Below are 14265 nucleotides of genomic sequence, written 5' to 3'. Positions count from 1 at the left end.
TGACATTTGGGGAGCTATAGCCCTGAGCGTTGTAATTGTCTCATTATTGTAGTGCACATGCCGCTAAAGGGTTAACAATGAGCCGTGCGCGCGGTCCCGTCCGATGCCTAATGCTCATTGGCTGATCACAGGATGTTCAGGATTTGAATTTCCCGCTTCCCCCAGACCCGATAACAATGGAGAGATCTCCCCGAGATGTAGAGCCTGATTCAGTGTCTGACTACTACCCTCATCCTCCTTGTTTCTCTATTGTACCCCCTAGTCAGTGCACAAAGATTATGGCAGCAGGATGCGCGTCTCATTATAAACCCCGGCGATTCCGATCAATAGATTCCCCGGTCAGTAAATTAGGATTTATAGCGTTACCGCAACAATCCACTCCAGTAAGGCTGTGTGATCGATCAGGACCGCGGAGATTATAGAAGAAATAATCGGGGAATCTGGTGGAGGAGATACTGATCACAAGACAGATCGGGCAATGGGTTAACTACGGAGAACTGATCTACAGCGCCCCCCGCTCCACCACAGGAGAATATACATCCTGCAGTCAGTGAGAACCGCAGCCGCCGCTCTGATCTCACCCGATCCCGGAGCAGAATATATATAGTCTCAATAGACTGTACTGACAGAATAGCGGCCACATATACAGAAGAGAATACGGGGAATACAGACAGGAGAAGCCCCAGCTCTATTATAGACAATGTGGTGGCTCTTAGAAGAGCCTTTGGGGTGACAGCAGGAGGCGGAACAGGTTACTTGGCGCTGGTGTACTTGGTGACGGCCTTGGTGCCCTCGGACACGGCGTGCTTGGCCAGCTCTCCAGGCAGCAGCAGGCGCACGGCGGTCTGGATCTCCCGGGAGGTGATGGTGGAGCGCTTGTTGTAGTGAGCCAGGCGGGAGGCTTCCCCTGCGATGCGCTCGAAGATATCGTTGACAAAGGAGTTCATGATGCCCATGGCCTTGGAGGAGATGCCGGTGTCAGGGTGGACCTGCTTGAGCACCTTGTACACGTAGATGGCATAGCTTTCCTTCCTGGTCTTCCTCCGCTTCTTGCCGTCCTTTTTCTGAGTCTTGGTCACGGCTTTCTTGGAGCCTTTCTTGGGCGCTGGTGCAGACTTGGCGGGATCAGGCATGATTATCAATCTCAAGAATTCCTAACTTAAACAAAGAGGATAATGATGTCGCTTACTCCCTCTGCAGCCGTATTTATAGGCAGCCCATGCAAAAGAGCAATGCCGTCAGCCTCTTGCTCTACTGGAAGAGCAAATCATGTGACCTCAGTGCTGTCATACGCCCCGCCCAGTGCCGCCTATTGGAGAGTCTTCAATTCCAGTTTCATTAGCCGGTGCATTGCCGTGGAATGAGATTTGCCATAGAATGAGATGGTCCGCCTCCATCACATCCTATTGGCTCTCTCTTGTCACGTGACATATTTAAACGTCACGAATCTCATTCCACAGCAGTGTCAATTTGGCTATCACAGGGAGAGGATCTCCTCACCCTGTGATAGCTGAAGCTGTACGGAGCTCTCATGGCCTCTGTGGCCCGACAGAAGTTCACACATGTACGCAGCTCATACGGCTGCCTCATATACATTTACTGTTGATCCACAGCGCTATCGGGATCCCTATGCCCGATGGCGCTGTCATCAGGATCCCCATGCCCGCAGCTCTACACCCCGTCCCCCGCATCTCTACTCCCCGTCCCCCGCAGCTCTACTCCCCGTCCCCCGCAGCTCTACTCCCCGTCCCCCGGAGCTCTACTCCCCGTCCCCTGTGAACGCTCAGGGAGCGATCCACAGCGCTATGGGGATTCCTACGCCCGATGGCGCTGTGATCAGTGTGCGTCCCCGCGAGCGCCCCATGCCCGCAGCTGTACTCCCCGTCCCTCCGTAGCTCTACTCCCCGTCCCGTTAACGCTCAGGGAACGGGGAACAGAAAGTAGAGCATCGGGCGCAGGTTAAGTTATTCGCGTAGTGCTGCGCATGCGCAGTACTACTTTACCTGCGCCCGATGCTCTACTTTCTGTTCCCCGTTCCCTGAGCGTTAACGGGACGGGGAGTACAGCTGCGGGGGGCGGAGGACGGGGAGTACAGCTGCGGGCATGGGGCGCTCGCGGGGACGCACACTGATGACAGCGGCATCAGGAATAGGAATCCCCATAGCGCTGTGGATCGCTCCCTGAGCGTTCACAGGGGACGGGGAGTAGAGCTCCGGGGGACGGGGAGTAGAGCTGCGGGGGACGGGGAGTAGAGATGCGGGGGACGGGGAGTAGAGCTGCGGGGGACGGGGAGTAGAGATGCGGGGGACGGGAAGTACAGCTGCGGGGGACGGGGTGTAGAGCTGCGGGCGTGGGGATCCTGATGACAGCGCCATCGGGCATAGGGATCCCGATAGCGCTGTGGATCAACAGTAAATGTATATGAGGCAGCCGTATGAGCTGCGTACATGTGTGAACTTCTGTCGGGCCACAGAGGCCATGAGAGCTCCGTACAGCTTCAGCTATCACAGGGTGAGGAGATCCTCTCTCTGTGATAGCCAAATTGACAATGCTGTGCGCATCGATGCGTGACGTTTAAATATGTCACGTGACAAGAGAGAGCCAATAGGATGTGATGGAGGCGGACCATCTCATTCTATGGCAAATCTCATTCCACGGCAATGCACCGGATTCAAATCTACCCAATCACAGGAGCCGGAGGGCGGAGCTGAGAACTATAAAGCCAGCAGAACGTGTGGGAATGATCACATTATTCTGAAGTAAGTTGTCATGTCTGGACGCGGCAAACAAGGAGGGAAGGTTCGGGCTAAGGCCAAGACCCGCTCATCCCGGGCAGGACTCCAGTTCCCCGTCGGTCGTGTGCACAGGCTTCTCCGCAAAGGGAACTACGCCGAGAGGGTGGGCGCCGGTGCTCCGGTCTACCTGGCTGCTGTGCTGGAGTATTTAACCGCTGAGATCCTGGAATTGGCCGGTAATGCCGCCCGGGACAACAAGAAGACCCGCATCATCCCCCGTCACCTGCAGCTGGCCGTGCGCAATGACGAGGAGCTGAACAAGCTGCTGGGTGGGGTGACCATCGCCCAGGGAGGCGTCCTGCCCAACATCCAGGCCGTGCTGCTGCCCAAGAAGACCGAGAGCAGCAAAGCGGCCAAGAGCAAGTGATCACCGCTTATCCCAGACCATCCCGAACACCAAAGGCTTTTCTAAGAGCCACCACATTGTCTCCTACAGAGTTGGCGCCGCTGATCTTGTCTGATAAGGATTAGATTTCTTATGACATGTTCTTTATACGGGGTTATAGTAGAACTGATGAGTTTCTTTCATTAACAGTATGAGAGGGATTGGACACCTTCACTTTTATATAAAAAAAAAAATAAAATAAAATAACTACCAGAAAACTTCCTATAGCAGAATGTGACCCTCAGCACAAGGACAGTTTCCTCCTCACTCCATCCCCGCTACCCTCACTAAGGGGGACGGGTACAGTTTCTACATATGGATTTTGAGGTGCAGCCAGCCTTTCCCCGCGACAAAGACAGTAATGTAATCACGTGTACAGGGACGAGACAAAGCGAGAAAGTCAATCTCCAATGAGCGTAAACTATCGGGGTTATTGCTCCACCTACAAAGTTAACCCTTCATTGTCCCTCGTTATTTATGCTCTGTTTCCCCTTCAGTCCCCGGAGCGCTCTCTGCTTCACTAGTCCCAATCCCTATATACGCTTACACGGTGCACTATAGTAGAGCGCCCCCATATTTAGTCTCCATTCGGGGCTGCATTGGCTTTATATTACGTTTACAAGAAATAAGCCCAATAATTCTCCAGATGGATAAAACGCCATGTGCACAACCTATTAACTAAAGGGTTACATTAACCCCCAAATCTCTGGTAAATTAATTGTTTCCTTATATCTATCCATAGATCGTCTATCGCAGCAGTATAAATCGTTAGTTTATACAGATCAGATACATTGTGTTACAATAGCGACACCTGGTGGTGAGAGCTTTGTATTCTAATCTTTACATGTTACCAAATAGTAACAAGTATTTCCCAGGTGCTGATACAAATTACAGAGGCGCAAATAGATACAACTGTGGATGGTGACTAAAACTTATAATAACACAGCACAATAATTTCAGCTGCTCTTATACACCCTGCTTATCCTATACCAGATATAAGTGTCCTAAGGGGATCTAGAACAAATAAATGCATCTGCATTGTCCTCGATATAACATAAAGTGATGTAATGTAGAAGGTTTGTATATTAGGGTGAGGAGTGACATATTTATCGCCAGGATCCTGAATTATATCTCTTTGTTGGAGCTGCGGGGCAGGAGCTGTCACCTCTGACCGGGCTTCGGGAGTCTTCGGGCCGCCAGGAGAGGAGAGATGCCGCAATATAGAACATGATCCGGCGAGAAAGAGGAGGGAAGCGGGTGTCGGCTAGTAATGTATTCTCCGCATTGTACAGTGTTAGTACAGAACTCCCGGGCAGCGATCATAATCTGGGCCATGTAATGTTATACTACGGTCCCTCCACATGTTTAGGGGAAGGAGTCTCCACATCTATTATATTCATCGCTCTGTATAGAATCACATCTCCCACCTGATCTGCTACTAGTTCCCCCATCACTGAACACATCGGCCGATCTATATTTACAGCAAAGGAAACTATGGAGCTACTAAACTAAACACTTTGAGCACCATATACCGGAGCCACAGCTCGGGCCATTGAGATAAGATCCTTGCAAATCCCAAAATCGGGTTTCCTCTTCAATATGCAGCTTCTATATCTTAACCACGATTATTGTACAGACAAGGACAATACACTACGACAGATTTCCGATAACACAAAGCAGTGTAAACACAGAATTGTAGCTTTTCTATAGAACATGTGGGCGGCTCTGAGAAGAGCCTTTGGGTTGATGAGATGGAGCCGAGTAGAAGCAGAATTAACCTCCGAAGCCGTAAAGAGTGCGGCCCTGGCGCTTGAGGGCGTACACGACGTCCATAGCGGTGACGGTCTTCCTCTTGGCGTGCTCGGTGTAGGTGACGGCGTCACGGATGACGTTCTCCAGGAAAACCTTCAGGACACCGCGAGTCTCTTCATAGATGAGGCCGGAGATACGCTTCACACCTCCCCTGCGAGCTAGACGGCGGATTGCAGGCTTAGTGATGCCCTGGATGTTATCACGGAGCACCTTCCTGTGCCGCTTGGCTCCGCCCTTACCGAGACCTTTTCCTCCTTTGCCGCGTCCCGACATCCTGCTGGTTGAGAATTGAATGAATAAAGTTTGAGGCGCGGAGTCCTAGCTTATATAGCACATGTGCGGACCAGAAGGAGAACTTTAACAAGATGACGTCAACATGGGCGTTTCCTTTTACTGAATTTACATTACCGGCCCCTCCCCTTCTCTTTTGATTGGCTGAATACAGAATCGTTGGTGATTTTGAATTTCCCGCTCACCCTGTAATTCTCCGCTCTGGGAGAGAAGACAATTGTCCCGTGTTATGTGATCTCACGTTCAGGCGGCTCATTCTCAGGCTGCGGATGCCGGCACTCTCCGTATACAGTGACCGGGAATAATCACCAGGGCCCGTCCTGACATCTCCTGTTCTTATATAGAGGAAGAGGAGAGAAATCACCAAAGCTCCGGTATCAGCCAATCGATACTATGTATCAGGACTATAGCTCCGTACAGTGTTAACTCTTTAGTGTCCACATGTTCTGTTTCTTGTTTTATATCTGTACGGAGACTGCGGTGTGTAATGGCTGGGACTGTATATATTATATATAATTACACTGCAGTCACCATTCTATGTCCATTCTGATCTCTCACATATTGTCTCCGTTCATTCTCATCCTACATCGTCATTGACTTATATTTACCCATGAAATTAGATACTAACGAACTCTTAATTAATTACATCCAAATGTTCTCTTTGTAGCGTCAATCATCCTATTTAGTTCTATTAAGTTCATTGATGTTACTTTGATTAATTGGTCTTTTCACTCTCATTCCTAAATGTCATCTCCTGCCGGGGCTCGTTCCTACGATCGGTCTCCTATACGGTATAATATATTGGGTTACATAGAAAACTATTTACTGCCATGTTGTGGTAGCTGAACACAGTACAAGAAAAAAACTTTTGAATAGTCTTTACATTCTTCAGCCTTACCACTAGGTGGGGACAAAGTACAGTGCAGCCTCTTCTAGGGATTCAGGCGAGAAAGGAAAAGTGTTGAACAGTGTCTTCTGCCATCTAGTTGCCGCAGAGCAGATTTCAGCGAAGTTCAATATAAAGTTACTAATTTTGGCCAAGTTTCTTTTCTCATTCTGCTATAATTTTAGCCCTTAATTAATTTGATTGTAATAGTGTTTAATAGAAATATGTATTTTTTGTTACAATTTTTTTTCCAATCTCCTTTTTACATTAACCCCTCAATGATGTTGTATTTTTTTTTATATATTTGTTTTCTCTTTTAACTTTTCACAAAAAAAAAAAAAAAAATCTATATCTCTGTCAATGTTTCATCTACAGACCCATATGAAGGCTTGTTATTTGTGAGACCAACTACACTTTGTAATGGCATCCTTCATTTTACTACTAAGTCTACAGCAAAGCCAAAAAAAAGAGAAAATTATAGGGTGAAATAAACAAAAAAAAGTAAAAAAAAAAGTTTAAAAATGATTATTTATTATTATTATTTTTTTTTTTTTTTTTGGGGGGGTCCAAGTTTAAGGGGGAGGGGAAGTGATGGCTGCACATTCACATGTCATACATTGTAATTTTCATACTTGTGCTGAGAAGCAATAGAACAATCAAGTGTTACTATACATTTCACTCAAACTGTACAAGCCAACTCGTCACTTCACGGTCACCTGATTCAAGTGAGTCCCTAACTTAACAACTTCTCCTTTTAATGACATGGGTGGGTGCTGCGGAGCATCTTGGTGTCACCCCATTAGGTTGGTGTCACGCCAGTGTGAGGTGATGAGGAGACTGAGGATAGGGTACGGGTTGGCTGGGTTGTGATGTATGAGGTGAAGAGAAGACTAAGGATAGGGTACGGGGGGGGGGGGGTTGGTGGCGGTGTATGAGGTGATAAGGAGACTGAGGATAGGGTACGGGGGGGGCTGGGTGGTGGTGTATGAGGTGATGAGGAGACTGAGGATAGGTTACAGGGGGGGCTGGGTGGTGGTGTATGAGGAGAATGAGGATGGGGTGCAGGGGGGCTGGGTTGTGGTGTATGAGGTGATGAGGAGACTGAGAATGCAGTATGGGGGGCTGGGTGGTGGTATATGAGGGGATGAGGAGACTGAGGATGGGGTACTGGGGGGGCTGTGTGGTGGTGTATGAGGTAATGAGAAGACTAAAGATAGGGTACAGGGGGGCTTGGTGGTGGTAAATGAGGTGATGAGGAGACTGAGAATGGGGTACGGGGGGGGGGGCTTGGAGGTGGTGTATGATGAGAATGAGGATGGGATGCAGGGGGACTGGGTTTTGGTGTATGAGGTGATGAGGAGACTGAGGATGGGGTACTGGGGGGCTGGGTGGCGGTGTATGAGGTCATGAGGAGACTGAGGATGGGGTGCAGGGGGGTTGGGTGGTGGTGTATGAGGTGATGAGGAGACTGAGGATGGGGTATGGGGGGGCTGGGTGGTGGTGTATGAGGTGATGAGGAGACTGAGGATGGGGTATGGGGGGGCTGGGTGGTGGTGTATGAGGTGATGAGGAGACTGAGGATGGGGTATGGGGGGGCTGGGTGGTGGTGTATGAGGTGATGATGAGACTGAGAATGGGGTACTGGGTGGGCTGGGTGGTAATGTATGAGGAGACTGAGGATGGGATACGGGGGGGGCATGGGAGGTGGTGTATGATGAGAATGAGGACGGGGTGCAGGGGGCCTGGGTTGTGGTGTATGAGGTGATGAGGAGGCTGAGGTTGGGGTACTGGGGGGGGGGCTTGGTGGTGGTGTATGAGGAAACTGAGGATGGGGTGCAGGGGGAGCTGGGTGGTGGTGTATGAGGTTATGAGAAGACTGAGGATAGGGTACGGGGGGCGGTTGGGTTGTGATGTATGAGGTGATGAGGAGACTAAGGATAGGGTATGGGGGGCTTGGTGGCGGTGTATGAGGTGATGAGGAGACTGATGGGGTACGGGGGGGCTTGGAGGTGGTGTATGATGAGAAGGAGGATGGGGTGCAGGGGGGCTGGGTTTGGTGTATGAGGAGACTGAGGATGGGGTACTGGGGGGGCTGGGTGGTGGTGTATGAGGTCATGAGGAGACTGAGGATGGGGTGCAGGGGGGTTGGGTGGTGGTGTATGAGGTGATGAGGAGACTGAGGATGGGGTATGGGGGGGCTGGGTGGTGGTGTATGAGGTGATGATGAGAATGAGAATGGGGTACTGGGTGGCAATGTATGAGGTGATGAGGAGACTGAGGATAGGGTACTGGGGGGCTGAGTGGCGGTGTATCAGGAGACTGAGGATGGGGTACAGGGGGGGCTGGGAGGTGGTGCATGATGTGATGTTGAGACTGAGGATGGGGTACAGGGGGGGCTGGGAGGTGGTGTATGATGAGAATGAGGACGGGGTACTGGGTGGGCTGGGTGGTAATGTATGAGGTGATGAGGAGACTGAGTATAGGGTATGAGGGGGGGCTGGGTGGTGGTGTATGACGTGATGAGGAGACTGAGGATATGGTACTGGGGGGCTGAGTGGCGGTATATCAGGAGACTGAGGATGGGGTGCAGGGGGGTTGGGTGGTGGTGTATGAGGTGATGATGAGAATGAGAATGGGGTACTGGGTGGGCTGGGTGGTAATGTATGAGGTGATGAGGAGACTGAGTATAGGGTATGAGGGGGGGGCTTGGTGGTGGTGTATGACGTGATGAGGAGACTGAGGATATGGTACTGGGGGACTGAGTGGCGGTATATCAGGAGACTGAGGATGCGGTACGGGGGGGGGCATGGGAGGTGGTGTATGATGAGAATGAGGACGGGGTGCAGGGGGCCTGGGTTGTGGTGTATGAGGTGATGAGGAGGCTGAGAATGGGGTACTGGGGGGGTTGGGTGGTGGTGTATGAGGTGATGAGGAGACTAAGGATGGGGTATGGTGGGGCTGGGTGGTGGTGTATGAGGTGATGATGAGAATGAGAATGGGGTACTGGGTGGGCTGGGTGGTAATGTATGAGGTGATGAGGAGACTGAGTATAGGGTATGAGGGGGGGGGCTGGGTGGTGGTGTATGAGGTGATGAGGAGTCTGAGGATAGGGTACTGGGGGGCTGAGTGGCGGTGTATCAGGAGACTGAGGATGGGGTACAGGGGGGCTTGGAGGTGGTGTATGAGGTGATGAGGAGACTGAGGATGGGGTATGGGGGGGCTGGGAGGTGGTGTATGAGGTGATGAGGAGACTGAGGTTGGGGTACTGGGGGGCTGGGTGGCGGTGTATGAGGAGACTGAGGATGGGATACGGGGGGGGGGCATGGGAGGTGGTGTATGATGAGAATGAGGACCGGGTGCAGGGGGCCTGGGTTGTGGTGTATGAGGTGATGAGGAGGCTGAGGATGGGGTACTGGGGGGGGGGGGGGCTGGGTGGTGGTGTATGAGGAGACTGAGGATGGGGTGCAGGGGGGGCTGGGTGGTGGTGTATGAGGTTATGAGGAGACTGAGGATAGGGTACGGGGGGCGGCAGGGTTGTGATGTATGAGGTGATGAGGAGACTAAGGATAGGGTACGGGGGGCTTGGTGGCGGTGTATGAGGTGATGAGGAGACTGATGATGGGGTACGGGGGGGCTTGGAGGTGGTGTATGATGAGAAGGAGGATGGGGTGCAGGGGGGGCTGGGTTTGGTGTATGAGGTGATGAGGAGACTGAGGATGGGGTACTGGGGGGGCTGGGTGGTGGTGTATGAGGTCATGAGGAGACTGAGGATGGGGTGCAGGGGGGTTGGGTGGTGGTGTATGAGGTGATGATGAGAATGAGAATGGGGTACTGGGTGGGCTGGGTTTTAATGTATGAGGTGATGAGGAGACTGAGTATAGGGTATGAAGGGGGGGGCTGGGTGGTGGTGTATGACGTGATGAGGAGACTGAGGATATGGTACTGGGGGGCTGAGTGGCGGTATATCAGGAGACTGAGGATGGGGTGCAGGGGTGCAGGGGGGTTGGGTGGTGGTGTATGAGGTGATGATGAAAATGAGAATGGGGTACTGGGTGGGCTGGGTGGTAATGTATTAGGTGATGAGGAGACTGAGTATAGGGTATGAGGGGGGGGCTGGGTGGTGGTGTATGACATGATGAGGAGACTGAGGATATGGTACTGGGGGGCTGAGTGGCGGTATATCAGGAGACTGAGGATGGGGTACGGGGGGGGGGGCATGGGAGGTGGTGTATGATGAGAATGAGGACGGGGTGCAGGGGGGTTGGGATGTGGTGTATGAGGTGATGAGGAGGCTGAAAATGGGGTACTGGGGGGTTGGGTGGTGGTGTATGAGGTGATGAGGAGACTGAGGATAGGGTACTGGGGGGCTGAGTGGCGGTGTATCAGGAGACTGAGGATGGGGTACAGGGGGGGCTTGGGGGTGGTGTATGAGGTGATGAGGAGACTGAGGATGGGGTATGACTCTGTCCATTTTGCCCCATATGAAGCAAAACACTGTCCGGTTGATGGCCTTGCAAATGGTGGTATGGGGAGGCCAGGCCTGTGCGGTATACTGGAGCACAGGCAAAACTTCACTCTGCAGGACAAGTGCCTTGCCTTCAATCGTGAGCTTTCTGGAGCTCTACAGTCCGATTTTAGAGTTCATCTTTCCTAGTCGGTCCTCTGCCGAAGTCCTCGCAGGTCTGGACGAGTGCAGTCACCGAACGCTGGTCAGCGCAGAAGACGGTCATGTCGTCCATGTAGAGCGAGCATTTCACCTCGTAGCGATCTGGTCCTGGTGCGGTGATCCCTCTGATCTATCCATTCTGCCGGATAGTCTCAGCGAAGAGCTCTATAACACAAACAAAAAGAAGAGGTGAAAGAGGGCAGCCTTGTCTAACCCCTGAAAGGATGGGAAAGGGGTTAGTCTTCCAGCTATTCACCAACACCGTGCTGTAAATATCAAAATACATGACGTTAACAAAAGAGCAACACATCTTCCCCAGACCTAGCCTGCGCAAAGCCCTGCCAATGAATGCATGGGAGACACGGTCGAACGCCTTCTCCTGATCTAAGCTGACCAGGGCGGCGCGGCCACCGCTGTCCTGGATGTAATGGACCGTGTCTCTCACAAGGGCAAGGCTGTCAGCAATCCTGCGACCAGGAATGCCGCAGGTCTGGTTCGGATAGACGATCTGCCCGATGACAGATTTCAACCTGTTGGCCAGCACCTTGGCAAGGATCTTGTAGTCCACGTTCAGGAGAAAGATGGGACGCCAGTTTTTCAGGTCACATCTCTCCCCCTTCCGCTTATACAAGATCGTGATCATCCCCTCCCTCAACGACTGAGGCATTCTGCCCCCCACCACCATCTCCACGTACACCTCCAACAGGTCCGGACAGATCAGGTCACCCAGCACTACATAGAGCTCGGCCGGGAGACCGTCACTGCCCGGGGTCCTTCCAGGCTTAAAGGATTTAGCGGCAGAGAGCAGCTCCCCCACTGTCAAGGGATCGTCCATAGCTGCCGCACCTGCGGGATCAACCACGTTAGTGATACCTGACAGGAACCCCTCGGCGGCTTCGGGGTCGGATGACTTGGGGGCGTAGAGGTTGCTGTAGAAGTCGGAGACAACCCCCACTACCTCCTCCTTGCCCCTTCTCATGTGTCCGGTCTCACCTCGTAGCTCAGTCAGGGGCGTGTGGCCAGCATGGAGCTTCCTGAAAAAGAAAGAGTTACACTTCTCACCCTTCTCCAGGTTCTCCACCTTGGAACGAAAGACGATTCGCTTGGATTCCTCCTCAAAGTGCCTTTTCAAGCTCTTTTTGGTCTCCTCCAGCTCCTCCCTGATGTCCCAGCCACACTGGAGCAGGTCCTGCAGGGACCGCAGCTCGCGCTGCAGCTTCCTGAAGTCCCACTTCTTCGCACACGCCTGTTGTCTGCCTTTTGCCTGAAAGAAACAGCGGAACTCGACTTTAACATATTCCCACCAATCACTGATGCAGTTAAACAGACATTTGTCATTACGCCATACAAGGTACGCATCCCTAAGTTCCTCCATGACCTCCCTCTGCTCCAACAGGGCACAATTCAACTTCCAGGAGCCTGGGCCAGGTGGGAATCCATGGCCCAGAGTCCCCCAGAATCGAATGGCCCTGTGGTCAGAGAAGAAGCAGGGGACCATAAAGTACAACACCTTTCTGACTGCTCTCGAAGTGAAGATGAAGTCTATCCGAGAACGGAGCGAGCCATCGGGGCGGCTCCACGTATAGTTTACGGAGCCGTTCCTGATGGACCCACCAACGTCCTGCAAGGATGCCTCTGTCATCATCTCAATCAACAGCTTAGACGTCACGTCCAGGTTGGCGGATGTGCCAGAACTGCGCCCGTCTACCTCAATGGGGCAGTTGAAGTCACCACCCAACACTACTGCCCTAGTGGTGGCGAGCTCAGCCCGCAGGGCCTGGAGAACCTCCAGTCAGACATCCCTCTCAGGGGAGGCAAACACGTTGATGAGCCGCACGAGCTCACCCGCCCAGGAACCGTCTGCGACGAGAAGTCTGACACAGACGAGCTCCCGGACGGAATCAAGTGCAAAGTTGCCTCCCCTGATCAGGATGGCCACCCCCGCAGACCTACTGTCACCCCCACCAGACCAGTAGAAAGGGCGGTGAGGCCACTGCCTGGCCAGATGTTTGTAAGACCTAGAAGCAGACAAAGCACATTCCTGCAGGATTTAAACATCACACCTCTGAGAATCTAAGAACTTAAGGACAGTCTGAAATCTAAACCTAGCTCTAATACTCCTCACATTAATGCAGAAGATGTTGAGATCAGCCATGGGAATAAAAAGAGAGGTTAGTTCAGATACTAGTTACCACTCTGGTCGGGCGGGTCCTCTTCTCTGGCGCCTGTCAGCTCCTGTGGCTTCTCATAGCGCCCTTCCAAGAACTCGTCGTTGGCCGGAGTGTCTAGGATTTTCTTGACTTCTGGGTCCTGCAGCAGCTCCTCCATAGACTGAGCTTGGACTTGCTCCTCTTGGACCTGTTCCACTTGGGCCTGCTCCATCTCCTCCTCTCCATCTGAAGCTTGAAGGCTCTCGCAGACCTGCTCCATCTCCTCCTCTTCATCTGAAACTTGAGGGGTCTCGAAGGTCTAGATAATCTTTCTCTTGTGGGACTCATCTGATGTATTTTTTTTTTCAACTATCATTTTTATTGAGCGAAAAAGACAAAAGGGAATGAAGACCACTCGCAGGTGGGGTGTTTGTAGTATGCTCAGTTTTTGCAATTCAAAACAAAACAGAACAACAAATGAGAAATAGTATACACAATTTCTGTTAACCTGACACATGGGGAGGGGGACGACATGAAATCACAGCATCTCGGGGGGGGGGGGGGGGGGGAGAAAGGGGGACAAATATGATGAGCGAGAAGGTTAAGTGTAGGGGGGGGGGGGAGAGGGAGAAGCTGGAGTAATGCCACTATAAGCGGCAATCAATTTCAGGTGGGGATAAGTGAGCAGAAGGGTTGGGTAAATGGGGGATGGGGTAGTAGGCAGTAGCTGAGTGAGGGGGAAGGGAAAAAGGGGGGGGGGCTGTAAGTGAATGAAGAGAAGAAGGTAAGCGAGAGAGAAGGAATAGGAGGTCAGGGTGGAAAGAGGGTAAAATAGGAAGATGAGGGTGGGGTGAGTAGGGCGGGGGGATAAGGGCAGAGAGCCTAAGGGGGGGGGTAAAGGGGGGGGATGAGGGGAGAGGGCGGGCCTCAGCAGCCATGGCGTCTCATGAGGAATAGGGGTAGTCTAGCCAAGGCTGCCAGGTCTTGAGGAATGAGTCATAGGATCTATTTACACGACTGGACATTACCTCAAACCTGCAGATCTGGGAAATTTTGGTGTACCAATCCTGCATTGAGGGGAGCGAGGTTTGCAACCAGTGTAAGGGAATCAGTGACTTAGCAGCCGCCAGAAGTTGGGAGATCAGAGTGTTGGATGCGGGGGTATAGGAGATGGAGGGGCACCCCAGCATGACCGATTCCGGTGTGAGTTGAATAGTGGTACCAGTAATGTCGGCCAGCTTGGCCTCCACCTCCTTCCAGAACAAGGCTATGCTGGGGCA

At 52.2% G+C, this 14265-nt stretch overlaps 3 protein-coding genes across 3 annotated transcripts; 1 reads left to right on the top strand and 2 right to left on the bottom strand.

Annotated features, from left to right (window-relative positions):
- Positions 1 to 743: 743 nt before the first annotated feature.
- Positions 744 to 1182, bottom strand: LOC130267588 (histone H2B 1.1). Its single transcript, XM_056517593.1, has one exon. The coding sequence runs from the start codon at positions 1131 to 1133 to the stop codon at positions 753 to 755; it is 381 nt and encodes a 126-aa protein (XP_056373568.1). The 5' UTR covers positions 1134 to 1182; the 3' UTR covers positions 744 to 752.
- A 1587-nt stretch (positions 1183 to 2769) lies between these two features.
- LOC130267591 (histone H2A type 1) lies at positions 2770 to 3179 on the top strand. The gene has a single exon (XM_056517597.1). The coding sequence runs from the start codon at positions 2770 to 2772 to the stop codon at positions 3160 to 3162; it is 393 nt and encodes a 130-aa protein (XP_056373572.1). The 3' UTR covers positions 3163 to 3179.
- Positions 3180 to 4923: 1744 nt separating this feature from the next.
- On the bottom strand, positions 4924 to 5397 carry LOC130267589 (histone H4). The gene has a single exon (XM_056517595.1). The coding sequence runs from the start codon at positions 5263 to 5265 to the stop codon at positions 4954 to 4956; it is 312 nt and encodes a 103-aa protein (XP_056373570.1). The 5' UTR covers positions 5266 to 5397; the 3' UTR covers positions 4924 to 4953.
- Positions 5398 to 14265: the final 8868 nt, after the last annotated feature.

This window comes from Hyla sarda, chromosome 4 (assembly GCF_029499605.1).
Source record: "Hyla sarda isolate aHylSar1 chromosome 4, aHylSar1.hap1, whole genome shotgun sequence".
Classification (NCBI taxonomy): domain Eukaryota; kingdom Metazoa; phylum Chordata; class Amphibia; order Anura; family Hylidae; genus Hyla; species Hyla sarda.
This window is presented reverse-complemented; position numbering and strand designations above follow the sequence as displayed.

What these genes read in the sequence shown, in the direction of transcription:
- LOC130267588 (XM_056517593.1), bottom strand. Translation starts at nt 1,133, where the DNA reads ATGCCTGATCCCGCCAAGTCTGCACCAGCGCCCAAGAAAGGCTCCAAG.
- LOC130267591 (XM_056517597.1), top strand. Translation starts at nt 2,770, where the DNA reads ATGTCTGGACGCGGCAAACAAGGAGGGAAGGTTCGGGCTAAGGCCAAG.
- LOC130267589 (XM_056517595.1), bottom strand. Translation starts at nt 5,265, where the DNA reads ATGTCGGGACGCGGCAAAGGAGGAAAAGGTCTCGGTAAGGGCGGAGCC.